This window comes from Lepisma saccharinum, chromosome 25 (genome assembly GCF_977018435.1).
Source record: "Lepisma saccharinum chromosome 25, izLepSacc3.1, whole genome shotgun sequence".
In the NCBI taxonomy this organism is placed as follows: Eukaryota; Metazoa; Arthropoda; class Insecta; order Zygentoma; family Lepismatidae; genus Lepisma; species Lepisma saccharinum.
The window spans coordinates 49,290,946-49,312,739 of NC_139253.1; the positions used below are offsets into that span (position 1 = coordinate 49,290,946).

The 21,794-nt window shown below is 39.0% G+C and overlaps 1 protein-coding gene across 1 annotated transcript in view; it reads left to right on the forward strand.

The window, feature by feature from the left end:
* Positions 1 to 21,794, forward strand: part of LOC145978774 (N-acetylated-alpha-linked acidic dipeptidase 2-like) — a 236,056-nt gene that overhangs the window by 69,909 nt on the left and 144,353 nt on the right. The window contains exons 17-20 of the mRNA XM_083111590.1: positions 4,805 to 4,890; positions 8,071 to 8,161; positions 9,982 to 10,114; positions 10,560 to 10,676. Of these exons, the coding sequence (XP_082967716.1) occupies positions 4,805 to 4,890; positions 8,071 to 8,161; positions 9,982 to 10,114; positions 10,560 to 10,676 (427 nt within the window). The remainder of the gene's footprint in view (positions 1 to 4,804; positions 4,891 to 8,070; positions 8,162 to 9,981; positions 10,115 to 10,559; positions 10,677 to 21,794) is intronic.

Below are 21,794 nucleotides of genomic sequence, written 5' to 3' on the forward strand. Positions count from 1 at the left end.
ACCAAACGATTCTGCAAAGTGTGTCTTTTCCTTGGTTCTTGGCGAAAAATGGTTCGAAACTCCGGCACAATGTTGCTTCAACTGAGATTAACGTGTTTTACTGAGATTTCTGTTAGCAATCTCCTGGATTAGTTGGTTAGATGACAGCCCTTTCCTTGTTGTACTGTTTTCGTTAAGATCGAAACATCGTAGGTTCAAATCCCACCCTTTTCTTATTATTTTTTCCTTTTTATTTACCGAGTACGAACTGTTCTAATAACGTAATATAATATTATATGATATTACTGTAAATATTTATGCGATGCATGCTCAGTGGCGGCGATTGGGTTTCAAAACTGATGGGGCAAGGTGGGGGGAGGGGGGAGGGCAAGGACAGTTTCTTTGCCTTGGTAGATAATGTTTAGCATAGTGCTGGGTCATCTGCCCCTCCACACTCCATAATCGTCGCCTCTGTGCATGCCTCAAGTAATGCTTCTACTAATGTTTTTAATGTTTCAGTGATTGGTAGGATTTTAGGAAATACTTTTTCTTTCATTCAGCTGTTATAAGTTAACACATATTAAAACTTACATGCCAACTTTCTGCATCCGGAAATGCTGGACTTATATCGCATAAATATCAACGGAAATATCCAAGAAACGTAGATAAGCATTGTCGTCCAAACCGTATACTTCCCAAAAAAGATTTTGGAAAGAAGTAGGTTTGAACCCATGACCTTCCATTCCATAAGCAAACGATCCTCCTACACCACGCGGTTCACATTATTTTATGCACTCGGTTCGGATCCCATTTTTAACTGTAGGTCCAGTCCCGATTAGCCTTACTATGCATAAAGTTGACTTAAAACACCAAATCAACCAATTCATCTCCTTTCAGAGTGGGCCTTCTATGATATTGTAGTCGGCCAGCATCCGAAAATACAGTTCTGCTTCGCGTATACCAGAGTGTAATTGCATTTAATATTGTGACTAATTTTACTTTAAAACTACAGATTAAAGCGATAATAGTGACCAGGAAAAGAACCTCAAAGTAGATCCTCACACAAAGTATTTTAATCCTTTGCCAAACGTTTCAGTTAAGAATAATATTATGCTTTTCCATTGACCGTATTTTTGATTCATGGTAAATTTGCTAAAAGGACTATGTCAAGAAATCTAAATATGTAAGTTTTACTAGTAAATGCATTTAAAATGCACGAAACAACAGGGGAGGAGAAAAATAAACCTCAAAAATAAGTTAAAATGCAACAAAAACTGTTAAACATACTGACAAATAAACTAAAAGCCAAAAAAGGCCGAAAAATGCAACAAAAAATGTAAAATAGAAAGTGTTTTCCGGCTCTAACTGAAGGGAAACGGACATGATATCAGGTTTAGCATTGTTTTTAATGGTCAGGAAAAAAGTTGATTTTTCATCAACTTCCGGACCCTAAGTAGTAATTATGACCATTGAAAAAGTTGGAGGTAGCTTACTTAAAATTTTCTTGCTGAGGGATCGTATCGTCCCATATCTCCACTTCATAATAAAGAAAAACATCAAGTTCATATTTCGAAAATGACTTGGATTTTTCCACCACGAAAATATGTTTTTCATAGTTTGAAGTTCGTTAGTATTATCTTTCAAGGTTTCGATTGTTTTAATTTCACACATATTTTACATTTCATAAGTTCCTCTCTCTTTTCATACAGTATTTGGAAAAAAGCTGAAGTTTCTTGTCAAACGGGGTCTGGTTCAAATGACTCCTTTTCGCTCTCCTGTTCCCACTTTAAACAAACAACAAAATACTTCGTAACTAAACGATTGCTTGTTCAAAACACGGAATTTTTACACAATTTACAAAATATGACAAAACGCCAACATACATGTTCATCATTTTCCCTTTCAGCGTTTCTCGATTTTATCTGAATTCGTTTCCTCATGAAAATTGCCATGAGGAAAATATAGATATGACATTATGTGTGAATTGGTTTCTTCAAACTGGTTTCCTCAAATTTTAACATGAGCTACCTGGAGAAGAGGTAGGGTGCTTGATTCTTACGAGGGAGGTCGTAGGTTCGATTCTCCACTTAGGCAGGATTCTTTCCAGGAGTATATCGTTGGGTGTAAAGTTTATCCACCGTGCTAAGAAGTTAACATTGGTCTCTGTATTTCAGGAAAGGAACTAGTAAGAGAAAGTTGTTTCGATGATAGGAGGAAGTCACATGCCACGTGGAATGCGCAGAATCAAGTTACATAGAGCTAAGTCTATGATGGTGGTTTCTAATATTGCAAAGTTAGTGCGGAAAGTTTGTTATATCTGATACACGTACTTTCTGTTCAAGGAAGACAAACATTTTAGATACAAAGCAGTGACGAATTAACGATCATTATGAGGTTTTGAATTTTTTGTTTGTCACTCACTATATAAATACTTATTAGTAGTTTCTTATTGAATCGGCCTTCGTCGCAATAACAATTTATTTATGTTAATTAGCGATTTACTATTAGTTTTAGACTCATGGTAAGATGGTGGTGAGGGGATTGACAACAGTCATTACGAAGGAACGGCCATAAAATTACAAATCTTAGCAATTTGAACTCATTAAACGCTCTCCTTCGTTACACTATTGCACTACATCACTACTTAACATAACTGTATATCTTTTTTTAGTATATCGAAATCAAATAATCAATATTTTAGGTGTCAGTGAAGAACAAAAATACATAACTTAAATAACATTACATTTTGCATCCTGAATACATGTATGTGATTTGTGAATTAATCATGATGTTTGTGTTAACACAACATATGAACAATAACTAGAAAGAAAAGTTTTAACTTTAAATCCTGGAAATCTCCAACTTCTAAGGGGAAATATGCGCAGAAGGGACGTCTCTCAAGTGTGCATCGGATTCATTTTTTTTAAATATTCTAATATCAACGGTATCTGTTCAGCAAACAAAAAAAAAAGAAAGAGGAGAGGGTGGGATTTGAACCCGCGACCTTTCACGCTTGATGAAAAATTAGGAAAGCAGCGCCTAACCAACTGCTCTATTTTTTTTTATATTTTTTTTTTAAAAGGAAATACCCCCTACACGGAGCTATCCCCCACCATTCACTCTTTTTCTCACTTTTACACTTTTCAATTCTTACATTTTTCTTTGTTTCTTATCAACTGGACGAACACAAATACCCATGCCTTACCCAGGACTCGAACCCAGAACCCCTGGCGTTGTAGCGCGCTTTGCTAACCACTTCGCCACGGAGGTCGACTTTTACCACTTGTGCCTCCACCGGGTATCGAACCCGGGACCCCTTGATTACAAGGCAATGACGCTACCACTGCGCCATGGGGGAGGCCCTGCTCTACGTTAACTTAATGACGTTATACCCTTAAAAACATGTTGACGTTTATGAAGACTCCCACCTTCCTGTGTTTCAAGCACATTATCTCGACACTTCGTGTAAAATATATGTTTTTGAGAACTGTTCGATATTATGCAAGGTATTGTAAATAAAATGTCGCATAAACTCCTCACAAATTTGATTCTTTCTGCACAAACTTGATGGCAATTTCCTCCAGGTGGAGAAAATCTCTATTCAGTGTTTCAAACCCCCCCAAATTGCAAGTCGAGCAAGCAGAATCGTAAATAACCTTCAAGGTTCTTTTTCCAATTTATTATTTCTGTTTGATTGTGTATTATAATAGCGGTTTATAGTTTCTAAGTTCATGGAAAGTGTTAAATTGAAAACCTATCACCGCAGCGTTTTTCGTCTAGTGGAAGGACCTACTCGAAGTTGGCTACTCTCACCTGGAGCTGAAGTGCAATGTTGCTAAGTTTACGATTTCGGGACTTAGAATTCTTTCGGGACGGTCAAATAAGATGTTGCGAAGTGTACATGCATGCATACCTTCTCCGAACAATTTTATACGTCTAGGTTTAAATAAATTCAATTTCTTTTTAAATACATCATTTTTAAATTGTTGACTCATGATGTTTGTTAGAAATTTAGTATTCATGGATATTACTTGGAACCTTACACATATTTTTAAAAAAATCTGTTGCTGGTGTATGTTACTTTTGGTTGTGCCTTCCGTGTTCTGAAGCCTTACAACCAACAATTGTAAATTTTAGTTATAAGGGTCGCCAAAATTGTTACCTCAGATTGTCAATATAAGCTTGAGAATGCTCTTAAACTTCTCATTTTCTGCTACCGGCAGTAGCAACATTGTAAATCGATGTATTTACGAAAATACATGTTTATTGAGAAAAGAAACCCACTTTTCGTCTCAGTGACGATTGAAGTTTGAACATTTACTTTTGATTTTAGATGAGATTCACTACGTATCCATGTTCTATATGCAGAGGAGTCTGATGTCTCGTACTGATGCTGCTTAGAGAGACAAATTATGACCGCGAGCTATAATTTAATTTACACCCCTTAGTAATGATGACAATATTTAACAATATAGGCAAGCTCCTAATACAAGTTATGTTTCAAAATATATGTGTAAAATATGTTCTTTTTTTAAAATTTACAAATCACATTAATATTCATTTCTGTTGTTTTAAACCACATAGTTTCTTATCTACAGCATAATGGCAAAATACAAGTTCGTATCCCTAAATTGTGCAGATTATATTTCAACTTAGGGTGTGTTTTGAGAAATGTGAATGAGAAAATTTCCTGGGAAATGTTATGTTATGTATTAGTTTGAACTTTATATTCGCATTCAGTTTTAAAATTGTTATATTGTGGAATATAAATAAAACTGATTTATTTGCATATAAAGAAACTCAACTGAAAAACTTTTATTTGCAGATTCCAGCAATCCGAGACCAAACCAAAACTTTGTATGATACTTGGAAGGAGTTCTATCACAAGAATAAGAGTAACGAAGAACCAAAGTAAGTTTCTATTTTCCTTCCTAATTCATATTGTGTGTGTATAACTTTATAAACCCTTAACTGCTGAGTAAGGTCTCTCAGCCAGTTGGAGTTTTATTTTCTGCTCTTACATTATTGTGCGTTATTCGCGAATCACATTCACGAACCTTCGAGTCACTTCTACGTGATATTTTATGAAGGTTGTTTAGTTCCTATGCATAGACAACAGCTTATTTTTGATCTGCCAAAATTCAGCAATTACGTTATGGCGTTGGTGCAATGAAAATGACTAATTATTCCCAACATGTTTGACCCAGTCCAAGTTTATAGAGTGAGACAATGATATGCTATGATACAAATATATAAAATTAATGTAAAGGTGTGGATACAGATACTAAAACTATGAAACTACAGAGAACACCACTTCATCGATAGTTAAATACATATTCATAATTTTAAATGCAATTCACAAATCCGCGCATTCACGTTTTTTCATTATTGAGAACTGATTTATTCTCTTACATTTTCCTCCAGAGAAAGTAACTAACACAATGTGCAAATATAGGTTTCATATTGATTGGTTGATTTGTTTTATTTTACTTCGCTTTGTGTGCCACTTTTGGCTTATTTGCGAAGATGAGTATGAGTGATGATGTGATGAAATTGATGAATGGACACTCACAAGCATCCATGCCCAGCCCAGGATTCGAACCCGGGACCCCTGCCGCCACGGGAGTTTCATATTTATATAGATTTCATATGTAGAGAAAACCATCAGTGGGGTTCATCCCCACATCAACTGTTACCATTAATTCTTTCAACCATCCTTTTAAGAATTCACTTTTCTGATGCGTATTACGTGTCAGACATTTACAAACTTTCGAATTCGATTTACACACATCTAATGAGAAGTTATTTTTAATTTTTTCAAATTTTCCTACCCAAAGAGGATTAATTTAACTTTAAATTGCTCTTGCTAACCATGTAAAAGTCAAAGTTTGAGAAACTCATTAAAAAAAAAAAAGACGTAGTAAACTTTTTCTGTTTAAAGATCGTTTACAGATTAGTGCTTTGACCTTCCTCCTCTGAAGTCAGCACCTACGGTAACTGACTTTAAAATATACTAATCAATCAACATCCTTCCAACATTGTCTAGGACTTTAGAGCATAATATTGGCAATGAAAGTGGTAACATTTTAATCGTGCCTTTTTAATCTTTCTGTAAAGATTTTCAATTATACTTTCCTTTTTCCAAATACAAATCAAACACAATCAAACTTACAAATAATGACATGAATAGAAGCATGAACTTGTTTGTAGACAATGGCTTATAGAACATGGGCTCAAATAAAATCAGATGTGAACCACTACAAGTTCTCGTAAAATGCTCTTTCAAATTGTCATGTTCCATTTTCTGAAATAATGATTTTACAAGTATAGTTCACAATCTCGGAGTTATGCCCAATCAAGATTTCACGTTGGAAAACCCCGGAGATTCTGCAAGAAGAAGAGTTGTCCTATTCTATCTATCGTCTTTAAAACCATTTTGTTTGCACGTGTAGAAATTCAACTTTGTCTAATCTCTCGTCTTCCCTATTATAGTGACATTAAAATATTTTGCTTTCGCTTAGTTTTCTACTTAAAATACTCTGATGATATAACACAGTACTACTCCAAGGTTGATATCGTTCATTAAATTAATTGATATATGTAATATCTACAACTTAATCATACCACTTGAAACGCTAGCACTAGAAGATGCAGTTTATTTCTGCACTCGATGTTGTCACTTATTTTTACGTACATGGGTTCAACACTAGATTTTGAGAAATATCTACTGTCAATACATCTCTATAGTTACACTTTTATGCAATTTCATTCATGGTTACATTCGGACGGATTAAAAAAATATATCAACTGAGATCCAAGACTCGTATTTAATGTCGGATTAAAAATTATAGATACTCGAGTTTGGACTCCAACTAAAAATTAACCAATACTGAATCGCACTGAATCTCAGCGCCAGCCCGCAGTTACCACGATTCTCTGTGTGCCGTGTTGCCAAGTACAGCTTTACTCTGCTGAATAAAAATCTGTATGAAATCGGTTTCGATATGTGAATTAACAATGATATTGGATTTTAAAAATAGATGTCAAGAGCTTCAAAACAAGATCAATATTAGGCCTCCCCGATGGTGCAGTGGTAGCGTCGTCGCCTTGTAATCAAGGGGTGCCGGGTTCGGATCCCACTTTAAACTGTAGGTCCAGTCCCGGTTAGCCTTACTGTGCATAAAGTGGACTTAAAAACAACAAATCAATCAATCAATCAAGATCAATATTGCATTTGTAGGACTACCCAATACTAAGAAAAAGTTGTTTCGCAAAATTGATAATAACTTTTTTTTGACAAATTTTCAAAATCTGAAAATTAAGATTTGTATTTAAGACCTTTCTGTCTGCACCCTACTAAAATTTCATCACGATCGGACAACCCGTTTTTTATTTGCAGAATATCAAAAGGGCGTTATCATTTTCAAAACTAAAAAAAGTCACCTTTTTCGTTCTCACGACGATAAAAAATCGAAGGAATAACCAAAAAGAAAATTGGTTAGCATAAATTAACGCAGAATTGTATAAGCTCAATTTTGATGTAACTAGTTTTTATGTAGGTCTACTGGCTAATTTTTAATTGGAGTTCAAATTCGAGTATCTATAATTTTTAATCCGATAGTAGTTAGATCATTTAAAATTAGATTTAAATTTCACATATTTGTACATTCACTAGAAGAATAAGAAACATTTCTAAAAATCACCTGGTCAAATTCCATCATCACATTTTTAAAACTTGACACTTTATTGAAGTTTGTATATTCTGGAAAGTCAGTGCTTAATAACTAAAATCGTTTTCGCAGTAAATAGATAAGAATATGACCATTCTTCTGCTGACTATGCAGCTGGAAAACTATTGTTCTCCAACGATATTTTTGTTCTATCCATGGCAACATCCATTTTATCATTGTTGAAATACAAGGATGCTCCTCTTAGTAACAGTGTTCAGCAGTTATTTAACATTATATTTTTTGTATTTTTTCTGTAATTTGTTACGAGTATGTTTTTCGCTATTATGTAGTAAATATGCCTTGAATATTACATAGCTCTATTTTTACTGATGAGACAATGACAAAGTAACCTTCTTTTCAGATTAAGAATAGCTGGTTCTGGCAGTGATCATGCACCGTTTATGTTCTACGCAGGAGTTCCTGGAATATTTGTGCAGTTTAAGCACAACGAGGTAAAAAAAATATGTAAATACTCAAAAATTTACATCATACTTTAGAACGTTAGAGCGTTTTGTATCATAGTTCTATTTTTGTTTATTATGGAATCATATTTTTAACGCAAAAGGCAAGAGCAATGAAAGTTTGACATAATACGTATGATGTCCCAGGCCTTGTATTGTATACATGGTCACGTTTAACACGTATCTTCTTAACATGTTAACTTGTATTCTCAGACCTAACGGGCTGGTAAGACACAAGCTCAAATACTTTCTCACATTTCTTGTAAATAATAGTATAACTCATTGTGTTTTGTTATAGTATGCGCTGTCCATTTTAAAAAAATAAAAATATTTACTGTCCTGGGAGTCTCTGGAGCAAGCTAACGAAAACACGTCTCTGCGCAAGTAGTGACTCGACAGGACTCGACCAGTGAATGCGTGAGAAGGGAAGTTAGTGCATGAAGGTGAAAACGCTGCTGCAGCTACCAGCCGTTTGCAGCAGTGCGCACTGCTTTGTTCTGCCCACTCGTTTCTCCCCTTCTCTGCCGTTATGCGTGGCCTTGCTCCACAGATTACCGAGACAGGGTGTACGTTTGGATAACTCAGATACTGAGACTTCAAAGAAATTCGCTTAAATTAGTATAAGATGATTCGAAAAATAAATAAACTGTTACTATAGTAAAGTTTTACTACATAATGGATCAGTTAATTTAATAATACTCGTAGTATACACATAATGGAGTACCTACACACCCTACTATGTGTATAAATATCTTCCTGGTTGGACTTTAGTTAATTTTAATTTAATTCTTAGTCTGAGTAAGACCCTGTTACAGGGTTGAAACGTTACGCGTAAAGTTTTTTAGTGTATAATAAATATTTCCTTGGTCGTCATCTGGAGTGTTCTCCTAACATGGGAACAAGACTTAATAGTGTTACCATAAAAATGTAACTAATAGTTTACAAGGGTGGATGATATGTAGGTAAGAATATAATTTTTGATTTGGTTTTACAACACGGACCCTGTGGCTGAGTGGTTGTCGACCTCCGTGGCGGAGTGGTTAGCAGAGTCCGCTACAACGCCAGGGGTTCCAGGTTCGAGTCCCGGGTAAGGCATGGGTATTTGTGTTTGTCCAGATGATAAGAAACTGAGAAACTGTAACAATTGAAAAGTGTGAATGTTTGGAGATACCTCCGTGTAGGGGGTATTTCCTTTTTTTTTTTTTTTTTTTTTTAAAAAAAGGGTGGTTAGCACAGAGCGCTACGACGCCAAGGGTCCCGGGTTCGAATTCCGCTCGGGCATGGTAGTTTGTGAATGTCTATTCATAAGTTTCATCATTTCATCACTCATCCTCATCTTCGCAAATTAGCCAAGAGGCACAAAACGGGAAGTAAAATAAAATAAATAAAATAAAAAATTATGTGCTGCTCAAAAATAAGTTTAATTACGAAAAATTAACAAGAGTAATTTTTCAGTTCTCTTGCAGAATTATTACAAATTTAAAGTTATTTCTAGCAAGTTGTTGAAGATATTTTCTAAGAACTTGACCAAGTGAGATTTAAAGTTATTTCTAGCAAGTAGTTGAAGATATTTTCTAAGAACTTGACCAAGTGAGATTCCTCTAAAGCTTTTCAAATCTTTTAGACCTAACGCCATTCTTATTTTCACTGCAGTCTCTGAAGATGAGAATGACGTTAACTCTAGAAGATTCGGAAGCCTTTCCAGAACTCACCTTGTCAAATTACTAGGAAATATATTCGTCATTCGTCGACAAGAGAGATTGCAAATGTAACTAACTAGTTATATAGTACACACATTGTTTTCATTGCAGTACGTGGGACAATATCCGGCTTATCACACAGCCTACGAAACATTCTACTACGCAGCCAACGTGACAGACCCAGGTTGTCACGTAATGCAAGGCTGTAGCAGAGCTGGTTTGCTATTTACTCACGATCTGGCTGGTGAGTTGATTGTTTTTCTGCGAATAGGCTATGCCAAAAACTTATTTAGGGAAATTTCTTCAAACATTTATTTGATGTCCAAAACACAGTCGATCTTTAAGTTGAGAAAGCTTTTTCATTAAAATTAATTATATTTTTCGAATATTTTAGAAGGGGGTTGTGGAGGGAAAGAGATATTTACATATTGTCCTGAACATTCTCATACTTTTGCTGATTCTTTCACGGTACTATTTTTATGCGGAAACTTAGATGATTTGTAATTTGCAAGTATATAATTTATCGTAGTTGAGCTTAATTTGTTTATTTGATTGTTGCCTATTAACGGAGGTATAAACCTTCAATGAAGCGTGTTTTGAATTTTACACAAATAACATAAGTATCAGTTAAATATTTCATCCACGCCACATATCATCACATTTTTGTATATTTTTCTTTCTCTTCGTAGAATCTACTATTATTCCTTTCAACTTAACATTTTACGCCAAAGCAATTTCAAAAACTCTTGACAAACTGAAGCAAAATGGCGTTCAAAGCAAACTGGAACAATTCGGTGGAAGTTTAGGTAAGTGCTAATATCTAAATTATAATTATACGTATAATACAAAAATAAGGATATTATATGTAACCATCTTTTACACGCGAATGTGCTTAACTGCATGTATTCGAAAACACAGCTGATCATTATATGTCCTGCCTGGTGATCTGCAAGCATAGATGATCACATGACAAGAGTACATACAGAATCATTCCATTAACTTAAATTTTAAAATGAACGACAAAATCCATAACAGTGCTAAAAAAAAGGAAATTTCATACAGAAATGTTGTTGTGATTGTATCCCCACCCCAAAAACAACTCTTCCGCAAAACAAATTTTCTTTCAAAAAATCAATAAGGAAATAATAGATTTCCTCGAGCTGTATTGTGCATCCTTATGTAGAGCAAGGACAATTTTGTTTTTCTAAAAGAACCTCAAGACTCTCAAGGAAACATGCGATTGGCACAAAAATAACCGACCTTGTGAAATTTGTGCAAACAACAAATTATGCTATTTTTTTTTACACCTCGGCTAACATAGCCGGGCCAATAGCTGGATTTCAACAGATGGACTCAATTTCGTTCCTCTATTTCCTGAACTATATATGGTATGTGAATGATGTACATTTCATTTGAAAGAGGTCTTGAAATTTTAAATAACACCGCTAAACGACTCGCCTAGCACACAGCCATGCATCAGAGTGAGTTGAGAGATGAATGGCTAGTGTGTAGGAACAGATTTTCTGCGTTCGTGAGTTCATTAAAGATGAGTCTGCGATTGTAGTGCAGCATGCCTTTCAACTTCTTCCAACAAGGTTGGGTGACCGACAAAACAACATCACAACTGCGGTAAACTCAGTGACTCAATACATACCTCTTGGGGTACTCGTTTGAGTCTCTCTCCCTCGAGCGTGCTACCTTAAGAGTGTATACAATGGAACAATATTATAACGTGACAGTAATCGTAGACATATACAAAGCATGTAAAATATTCGCATTGGTAGTTTCAGCCCACAATCATCTATTACATGTTAATATATAACTATGATTTGGCACAATGATGAATATGCTCACTTAAGTTTCGATGCCACTGTGTCTTTCACTTCACGTTCCATATTTGAGGGCTCACAACCACAGACTGATTACGGTTATCCGTGTACTGCTGGGCTTCGAGTGTATACTGCTCGTTATGTCTGTTACAGTGTTATTCGCTCTCAATTCCGTACTCTATCTAGCATCGTCCGTGCGAACTATTTGGAGCTCGAGCGAAATCATCTCCGTGGAGCACTCTAAAAGTGACAAACTCGCTCTGCACGAAGGACTCGATGGCCTCCACAGGCGCCAAGCGTTGTTCAAGCCTGTATTACAGCGCGCCACGAAAGCGTCTGGGTCGTATAGGAAGTTTACCGCACATTCTCGACTTCGATCATAATTCATTCCTTCTATTTCGCACCCTAAGCGAGAATCATACCCCTAGACCAAGAATCCACTGATTGCGGATTTATAACATGCATGGTCTTATGTAAGCACGTAATTGTTTTATTTTAATATCATTGTTATAGAGAATGATATGATTTGAAGACGAAATAATTTGTAAGAGCATAGATTTCACATAGAAAATGCTACCGAACACCTGTTTATCTTAGTTCCGTGAAGTCAGATACTTGAGAATAATAATAGTGTATCGCAAATGACTTATTTGTTTTCTTTATCATCATCGACATGTAGATTGTCATGAAATGAATCCGAAATAATTTATAAAAGCACATATGTGGCCGCGGTGGCTCAGTCGGTAACGCGTCTGACTACCATGCTAAAGGTCCCGGGTTCGATCCCCGGCCGGTTCAAATCCGGGTACTTTTCTAACGATGGAAGCGGCCCCGGCGCCCACCCAGCGTCGAATAACATGAAACCTGGGGGGTAAAGGCGGTCAGGGGCGTGGTGCTGATCACATCACCCCAACTCACGACCGGATCAAGAAAGTGTGGGGCGTTACCCCCACACCCCCTATACGCCTTCATGGCGTGGTGCTAAGCACAGGGGAACACTTTACTTTTTTTTTACATATGTATAAATTTTACATAGAGAAAGCCGCCACACAAGCTGTTTTACTCAATGCCATGACGTCAGAGACTTGACTCGAAGAATGAGTCCTTCAATTTTGCTAATGGCGTACCGTGTTGATAGAAACCGATTCATAACTCCTCTGTACTTGCAGGCGGCTCGCTGGTCTAGGGGTATGATTCTCGCTTTGGGTGCGAGAGGTCCTGGAAGAGTACCGCATTTCATTCTTGCACAAGGAGCCGAAATATGCGAAATGGTGTTGAATGTATGCAAAAATAAGGAGCATAACTTCAGGAATGTGTTCGTTACATGTAAACAATGAAATAAAGTTTACATAAACATTGGTCCGGGACTCCTTGGTTTACCAGTTATAGATTATTCTTCACAGTATCCTAGAGTATATGTTCAAAATGTCCACCTCCTGCATGAATACAGGAATTGCTAACCTTGGTGTGCTGATTTCAGGAGTCGCATTCACAATATCCAGAAATTCCTCTTATAGCGCAGGAGTTGTAGATCGTGGGTTGGTCGTCCTCTTTCGGCAGCACAAGATGGAACCAACATTCCCATATTCATATAGGCGGCGATCGATACTCACACATGTTTTCCTTCCTGCACATTTTCGGTGGGGGCACTTTTCTGTTACAAACGACGAGCCTCTCTATAGAATTGCAATCCACTAAACCCTAGATGAAGTGAATATCTGCTCGCTTCTAATTTGTGTGCATGGTCTGAACAGCGTCCACTCAACATATACCACTAACCAAACAACTACCAGATTGTGTTGAACAGCATCTTGTGTTGCAGGTACCCACCTGTGGAAGATAAGGATATTCCAGTAAACATGCGTTGTGAAAGCCTATAACTTGGAAACCAAGTAAATCAGGATCTATATTTTTTTAATTGCTCACATGCAAGGAAAACATTCCTAAAGTTACACCGTAGATTTTTGGACACCATGTATATAGAGATATTGCCATTTCAGAAGTTCACTTTTAAATTAACTTTGTTAGACTACGGAAAAAGTGAGCTCAAACTATGGATCAAATTCAAATTCAAATTCAAATTCAAGTTCTTTATTTGTTTTTGAATTTTACTTAAAGACTTTTCTGCCATCAATCCCGAGTAATGGAATACATTAAAAATTTCAAAATTGATACACGGTTAAAATATGAAAACAGTAATGTGACATTTACGATATAGAAACAGACTACCACTATTGATCAAATAATATATGTTGTCCATAATAATAATAATCAGTTGCGCAACAGCCCATGAAGGGCACAGGCATACCTACCGACTTCCGGTCTCCCCCCACGCTTTCCTTCGTCACCTCTAAGCGTGGAGATGTTCAACCAGTATTGGAATAGTCGGGGGGTCAGCCCGACGTATCCCCAGCCGTTATAGTAAGTCTCCGTGACCGGATTACGCTCACTCACTCGGAGCTCCCCAATTTCCACACGGTGGTGGGCTGCTACCGGCCCTATACGTAAATTATGACAAGAGCCGGATTCGAACCTACGCGGTCCCGCAGCAAACGATCTCAAGCAGCCGAAGAAAGGGAAATCGTGTTGAATATATACAGGGTGTTTCCAAAATAAGTAGCATAACTTCAGGAACGTGATTCTCACATGTAAACAATTTAAATAGTTTGCATAAACATAGGTAGTTCCGGGAATCCTTAGTTTCCGAGTTGTAGGCATTCAAAACACGTGCTAACCCGAATGTCAATGTCTCCCACGTGAAGATAAAGACGTTCCGGTTGACACTGAATTCTTCACAGTATCCTAGAGGAGATGTTCAAAATGTCCACCTCCTGCCTCAAGGCAGGAATTGCCTACCTTCGCGTGTTGATTTGAGGAGTTGCATTCCAGAATTTCTTCTTCCTTCGCAGGAGTTGTAAATCGTTGTCGTTCTCTCGTGGCAGCACGAAATGAAAAATCCCTTGGTTCACATAGCGGTGGATGGATTCTCACAAATGTTTTCTTATCTGGAAATTTCCGTTGTGGGAACCTTTCCTGGTACAAACGAAGAGCCTCTCCAGAGTATTGCCTTCCGCCAAAGCATTCATGAAGAGCATATCTTCTCTCTTCTGGTTTGTGTACATGGTTTCATTAGCGTCCATTCAACATATTCAAATACCAAAAGTACTATCAGATTGTGTTCAACAGCATCTTGTGTCGCAGGAAACCACCTGTGGTAGATAACGACATTCCGATAAACATGCGTTGTGAAAGCCTACAACTCTGAAACCAAGTATTTCTGGACGAATGTTTATATAAGCTATTTTAATTGTTTACATGCGAGGAACACATTCCTGGAGTTACTCCGATTAATTTTGGGTCACCCTGTAAAATGAGATATCGTCCCTTCAGAAGTTCGCTTTTCCATGATCTTTGTTAGACTACAGAAAGGGTGGGCTCTTAACTATGGATCAAATTCAAATTCTTCACTTCCGTTGGCAAAGTTCAAACTCCTAATTTGGGTTCAGTCTCTGGGTTTTCGGCCTGTGTGTAGGATCTGTGGCAACCCACCATCGTGAGGAACTTGGGGAGCTTGGAGTGAGTGAGCGTAATCCGGTCCTGAAGTCCTGCAATGGCTGGTGCAGTCTGGCGTTCGGAAAAGTTCGGAACCATTCGTAAACCTCCACGGGTGACGTCAGCCACGGGACATGTCAAAGACGAGCACCAGCAACGGCATAGGAATTCACACTTCTTCCGTGTTGTCGGAAATAAAATTGTTTTAAAAATCGAATGAATGTTCTGGCGTGTGTGTATAAGTAAATGTAAATGTAAAGAGCAGACTATATCTAGTAAACTGTGTCGCTGAAAGTTAACTATCAATAGAATTACATGTAATGAAAAGCGGGAAAGCCGGCTCGGTGGTGGAGCAGAGAGGTTTGTTCAGAATTTTCTATTTGAGTGGTGTAAATTTGTGTTTATGGGTGGTGAAAAGTTAAACTTAGAGCCAAAATTACCACAAAGTTGTCCTTTTTAAAACATTGTGTGGGGTGTTAGGGCGAAGTTGTTGGATAAATCAGTAGGGCCGAGATATTACAACTTCATGTTTATAATCCAAAAGTTACTTTTTCTGCACTTTCATTCTGCAGTGTTTACAGTTTCTTTATTTGTTCCTCAGCACATTTTAATTTGTTTTTCAGAGTTTCCAACGACTATCTTGTTGGGGATTGGGTATATTGGATATATTTCCAGTACTCAGTCTCTGAATTATGTGCCATGCAAATTCTTTTGCGAGGAGGCAACTCTTCAAGTCTGTCCACTGCTCGCTTTCGAATCTGACGTTTATTGGCACGTAAACTCCGATCAATTATGCCATTTTGCTATTGAACACTACTACAATTCACCACACAACCACACAAATTTAAACATGGTACAGCGTTTCTATTAAGCTGCGGTCTACAGCTAATAATACTCAGCAGTTCTGCTTTTAAGTTCCGTTCGTCATCGGCATACAGAAAATGCAATGAGCACACTGTCGCTGTTTTGGTGTTAACAGGCTCTAATCTCTTCACTTTGAAACCCACATCTTGCACGTAATCGGATCCTTTAGGAACGAAAAATAGCTTACACTCAGGCACGTATCCAGGAATTCCTTTCGGGGAAGTGCGTGAACACCATTTTTTAAGGGGTATTGTATGTATAAGGCCAGTGTTGGCAATTTGGTTCTAAAACTGGGGGGTTTGCAAGGAAAGTTTACTTTCTCTTGATAGACAAGGCTTAGCATTAAGAGGACATAGTGTGGAGGCAAGAAAATGGGGAGCAACTATCCCCTAAATCGTCGTCACTGTTTAAGGTTCTCTTTTTAATCAGAACGTGAAATCGGTATTTTTTACCACTCGACTCCTGTTTCTATGCTATAACTTTGTGTGTAGGAACCATCTCGGTATGTGTGTTTATCAATTTCTTCTGATCAGGATCAAACCATCTATGTACCAGAAGTGCTTTTACGAAGCTGTTACACATACACGAGATGGACAATCCACTCGCCAACGCTAGATTCAAGCTGTGGGCTGCGAACTGGACACAGACAGTTCTCGAATATTTCTCTCTGATTCGAGCCTGAACACTACTAATGTGTCTTGTCCTCCCATGTTTGCAGCTATTATAAAAGCAGAAACCCACCAAATTGTTCATATTCAGGCCTAAGCACTCGCAAGTGTTCAAAATTATCTGTCACAGCTTGCGCAGTCTCACACATCGGCACGAAACAAAGGAAGTCTTCTAGAATACAGTTGGATCGCGAAACAATTAATGCACAGTGAAAACCCTTCCGTTCGCAACACATCTAATGATTCGTCTCCCAATATGGTTAAATGCTTACTTATTTATCTCCAGTGATGTGCCCAAGGGAGGGTTGGGGGGGGTCATAGCCCCATTTGAACGTCAAAGACAGGAAAAGATGGCAAAATGAGGACTGACCACCAAAAATAGTATACGTAACCACTTTCCCTTCCGAAAATCCTTGGAACGCCACTCGTTATCTCGGACACATTTTTTGAAATCAAGTCCCCAGAAGTTTTTATGATTTCGTATTGGAGACTGAAGTAAAGCGCCTTGTACACGATCAAATAAATCGTGAACAAGTCCTTGAATTGAACGCTTAAAAGGAAATGAAGTCAGAAATAACGCAATTTTTCTCATTGGATTCAAGGTCCGGTCAAAGTATATCTATTTAGGAATGGTTCTAATTAACGCATATTTATCCTCATTATATTCTAGAATGTTCCGCAGATAAACGATTCATAGATATTGCCAGTAGTTCGACTCCTCTTATTCAAGAACATTTCCTCTCGCGTCTTCCAGAGATTAGAAATTACAACGAATCGCCCTACGTGTGGAGCTACCTTTGTTGTGCAGCTTCCAAATACTGACAAGTCTCTACATAGTGCTCAAGTTCACTGCGACAACACTGAAAGCTCAAGTAAAGTTTACGTGCAATATTATCAACAACAGGGTAATTCTCCGTCTTGCTTTCATAAGTATTTCTCTCCTTAAATTATCGTCACATTATTCAAGAAGATAAAAACCTAATTTTATGTAGTATAAACTGAAAAATTACCTAATGGGGCTCGAGCCACCTGATCCCCATCTTGGATACGCGCTAGTAACAATAACAGGGTTATAGAACATTCTCAGTCATATTATTGACGAAGCCGAAAGCCTAATTTTATCTAATGTAAACTGAAAAATATCCTGGAGAGAGGGGGGGGGGTCAAGCCCCCTATACCCCACTTTCGAAGCGTGCTATTATCAATGACAGGGTTACAGAACATTCTCCGTCTTGCCTTGATAATTATTTCTCTCCTTAAATTATCGTCACATTATCTTATTTCACACAACAAGAAACCAAAATCCTCATTTTATCTAGTTTAAACCGAAAACTTTTGCTTGGATATGTGCCTGTCCTACTGTATTTCTTGCGTTGTTCGGGCACAAAAGAAGGTAGAAAAAGACAGTTCTGCGCCCGAAAATGGGGCTCGCCTTAATGGATTTTTCTCGTAAGGCATGAGCCCCATTTTCTGGCAGTGTTGCCAGCTCCTTACTCGAAAAAATCACCAAGGTTTTTTTGGGGTTTAACCTAGCCTAAAGCAAGGAGCTGGCAATCTTGCTTGAGGTATTTTCTCGCAGTGTTGCCAACTCCTCACTCGAAAAAATAACCAAGGTTTTTTTTTTGGTCTAACCTAGCCTAAAGCAAGGAGCTGACAACCTTGCTTGAGGCTTGCGTTACAGTGCATAAAGCAAGGTTGCCAACCCACTGGTACTTTTGCCATAGCCTTTTACAAGAAAAAAAAAGAGATAGGGAAGAGTTAAACAACCGACAGCTTACCCACAGCTTTTTTTGCTCTAACCTAACCTAAAGCAAGGAGGTGGCAACTTTGCTTGTGCAATCAACCCTGTTGACCGCCCTCAAGTAAAAATCAGCGTTGCCAACTCCTCACTCGAAAAAAAATCACCAAGGTTTTATTTTGGTCTAACCTAACCTAAAGCAAGGAGGTGGCAACTTTGCTTGTGCAATCAACCCGGTTGACCACCCTCAAGTAAAAATCAGCGTTGCCAACTTTTCACTCGAAAATAAATCACCAAGGTTTTTTTTGGTCTAACCTAACCTAAAGCAAGGAGGTGGCAACTTTGCTTGTGCAATCAACCCGGTTGACCCCTCTCTCAAGTAAAAATCAGCGTTGCCAACTTTTCACTCGAAAAAAAATCACCAAGGTTTTTTTTTGGTCTAACCTAACCTAAAGCAAGGAGGTGGCAATTTTGCTTGTGCAATCAACCCGGTTGACCACCCTCAAGTAAAAATCAGCGTTGCCAACTCCTCACTCGAAAAAAAATCACCAACTAAAAAAAATAGAGATGCCAACGTTGGTGTAAGATGAAGAGAGAGAGAGATTTATGGCTGGCAACAGTAATAAGCGAATGCGCCATATCGTAATTTTCCAACTCCGTATATCGTGACCTTTGTAAACCTCTCTCGGGGGGAACGATGTGCCACACACACACACACACACGCGTGCGCGTGTATTGTGACGCAAGCAAACAGACAAAATAATAATAATTGTTGTTTTTAGGAGGCCTGGCCCCCATAACCTCGCCCAGGGTGCGTGGGTGCCCAACACCAAAAAAGTTCTATATAATGGTCGTGGGGCCATCAAAGCCGCCAACAATGAATCTGTAGAGAGTTTCGTGAATTATTATTTTTTTTATTTGCGCACCGAACTAACTTACATTGTATTTTATATAATTTTGTTGATTTTTTTTAGTATGTGGCAATTATTTTTTAAAACTGCTCTGTGACCCTCTCGTTCTTCACGTCGTAGGCGAAGGACTTCTCTGCAATCAGGATGACACTGCATAGGGTATCCTCGGGCAAGGCATCGTGGAACTCGCAGACGACCTTGATGTTGGTTCGATCGTTGACCACTACCTTCTTCCTCTTAGATGTGTTGATGACGAACATCGGCCTGCGGATTTTGAATTCGCTGGGGGTGTAGTACATGTCCACACTTCCCTCGGTCACGCGTTTGTAAGCCGTGTAAGCTTCGTAAAGTTTGAGGTAATCGTTTTTGGTCACGTCGAGGTTGTAATTCTCGCGCGGGAACACTTCGTTGCGTCCATTCTTCAGATAAACGTTCTTGATCTTGCAGTCGTCGAACTTGCTGGAATCTTTTTCCTGATTCTTGTCCCTCCCGGTCTGAAAGAGCACTACGACGAAATCTGGCATGTCGAACTGTATGTTGTTGAACTGCGTCGTCACGTCGAATTCCATGTGACTTCCCGACGCTATTTTCTGCACGCACTGGTAACCGTGAAAGTGAATCGGCACCTGCGGACTTTTCAAGATCTCCGCTTTGTACTTGAGGGCGTAGTTCGTTTCGTATTCCACCACCGGCATTCTCAATTCCATGCTCCGGATGACGCACTTGGCTGCTTCGGGTAGAGTGTTGGCTATCGGCGTGGTGGCGTCCGGACCCAAAGTAGAGTATCGCATCAGTGCGTCGTTGTCGTTGGCCGCTCTTCGAAACGTAACGCGCAGTCCTCCCTTCCACATGATCTCCTTGTAGTCCGAGAAGAAACCAGGCAGCAGACGCATGGGAAAGAGCACCGTGTGACTTTTCGTCGATATTTTGGTCCCGGCTTCGAATCCCCCGGCCTGGTAGTACGCTGCGTCCGTTTTGGATAATTTCAACGTTTTAAATTTTTTACAGGGTTTATTAAAGCACATATTTGAGGAAAACAACGCCACCCATATATAAATAAACCCCTCAAACTAACACTAATTAGAATTAGCCTACAAAATTTTTCTCGTAAGGCATTTTTTTGTAAACACTCTACCACCAACAGATCACATATAAATAAACATACCCCCCCCAAAAAAATGCGCTCCATGAAAAGTTGCCCTGTGTGCAAGAGAACTATATCAAGCAAACATTTTGCAAGACATTGTCGTACCTGCGTGCCAGGCAAGCATTTGGCTGCCACTGAACTATGTTCCGGATGCAATAAACACATCACAATTGTGTATGCCAAGAAGCATAAGCTTATTTGTCTAAGCAAAAATACATCTGGTGCTCAACCGTCGAACAGCTCGACCAAGAGGAAAGCCGAAGCCGACTCGCCACCACCCGCCAAACGCGTCAAGCCTGTAGCGAAAGCGGACCACTCTGCTTTCGAGCGGTTGTTAGAGGACTTTGTCCTCACTTCGGAGGGCTCATGCGACGTGCGTAGCTTTTTGGAGAACGTGCAAGCCAAAATCATTTCCATCCTCGGCGATGCACTGGCTACGCACCCCACCAAATTCTACGCATCGCTACGTTGCCAATACAAGAACCCGTCTAACAAAATTTACAGCTTCTGCCACAATACCAAGGCGAAGACGCTGCATCTGGCGGATATCGACAACCTCGAGGTCATCTACAACCAGTTTGCCGATGAGCTGGTGGCAAAACAAGAAGAACATCAAGCTAAAGGCTCGGGGGGTTCGCTGTGTGGCGAGCCTCACGAACTGTGCGTCAAACTTTGTAAGTTCGTGCCTCTCTCCGCCTCCAGCTACGTCCGCTTACTCCTACCATTGCGGCAAAGAAGGCTGTCCTGAACATCCAAAATAAAGATAACAAGTGCTTCGTATGGTCGGTGCTTGCAGCATTACACCCTGTCGACAGGAAAAACCATCCACACCGAGTTAACCACTACCTACCCTACGAGTCAGAGCTGGAAGTTGCGATGGCTGGGATCGACTACCCGCTTTCGGACATTCGAAAGTTTGAGGTTCGTGCGCGGTTGGCCATCAACGTTTACGGTCTCACTGACGAAAATGCGGTGTACCCCATCCGGGTGAGGGACGTAAACAACAATGATGCTCGAGAAATTCACCTTCTGCTCATCAAGACCGAGACCCATCACCACTACACCCTCATCCGTTCCCTCTCCCGGTTGGTGTCGAGCCAAAAAAGCAAGCATGATGGTAGCATAGAAGTTTGTCGCAGGTGCCTGTCAACTTTTGACAATCAAAAACAGCAGGATTATCAGCACATCAGAGGTCCCAACATCGCTGCAGAGAAG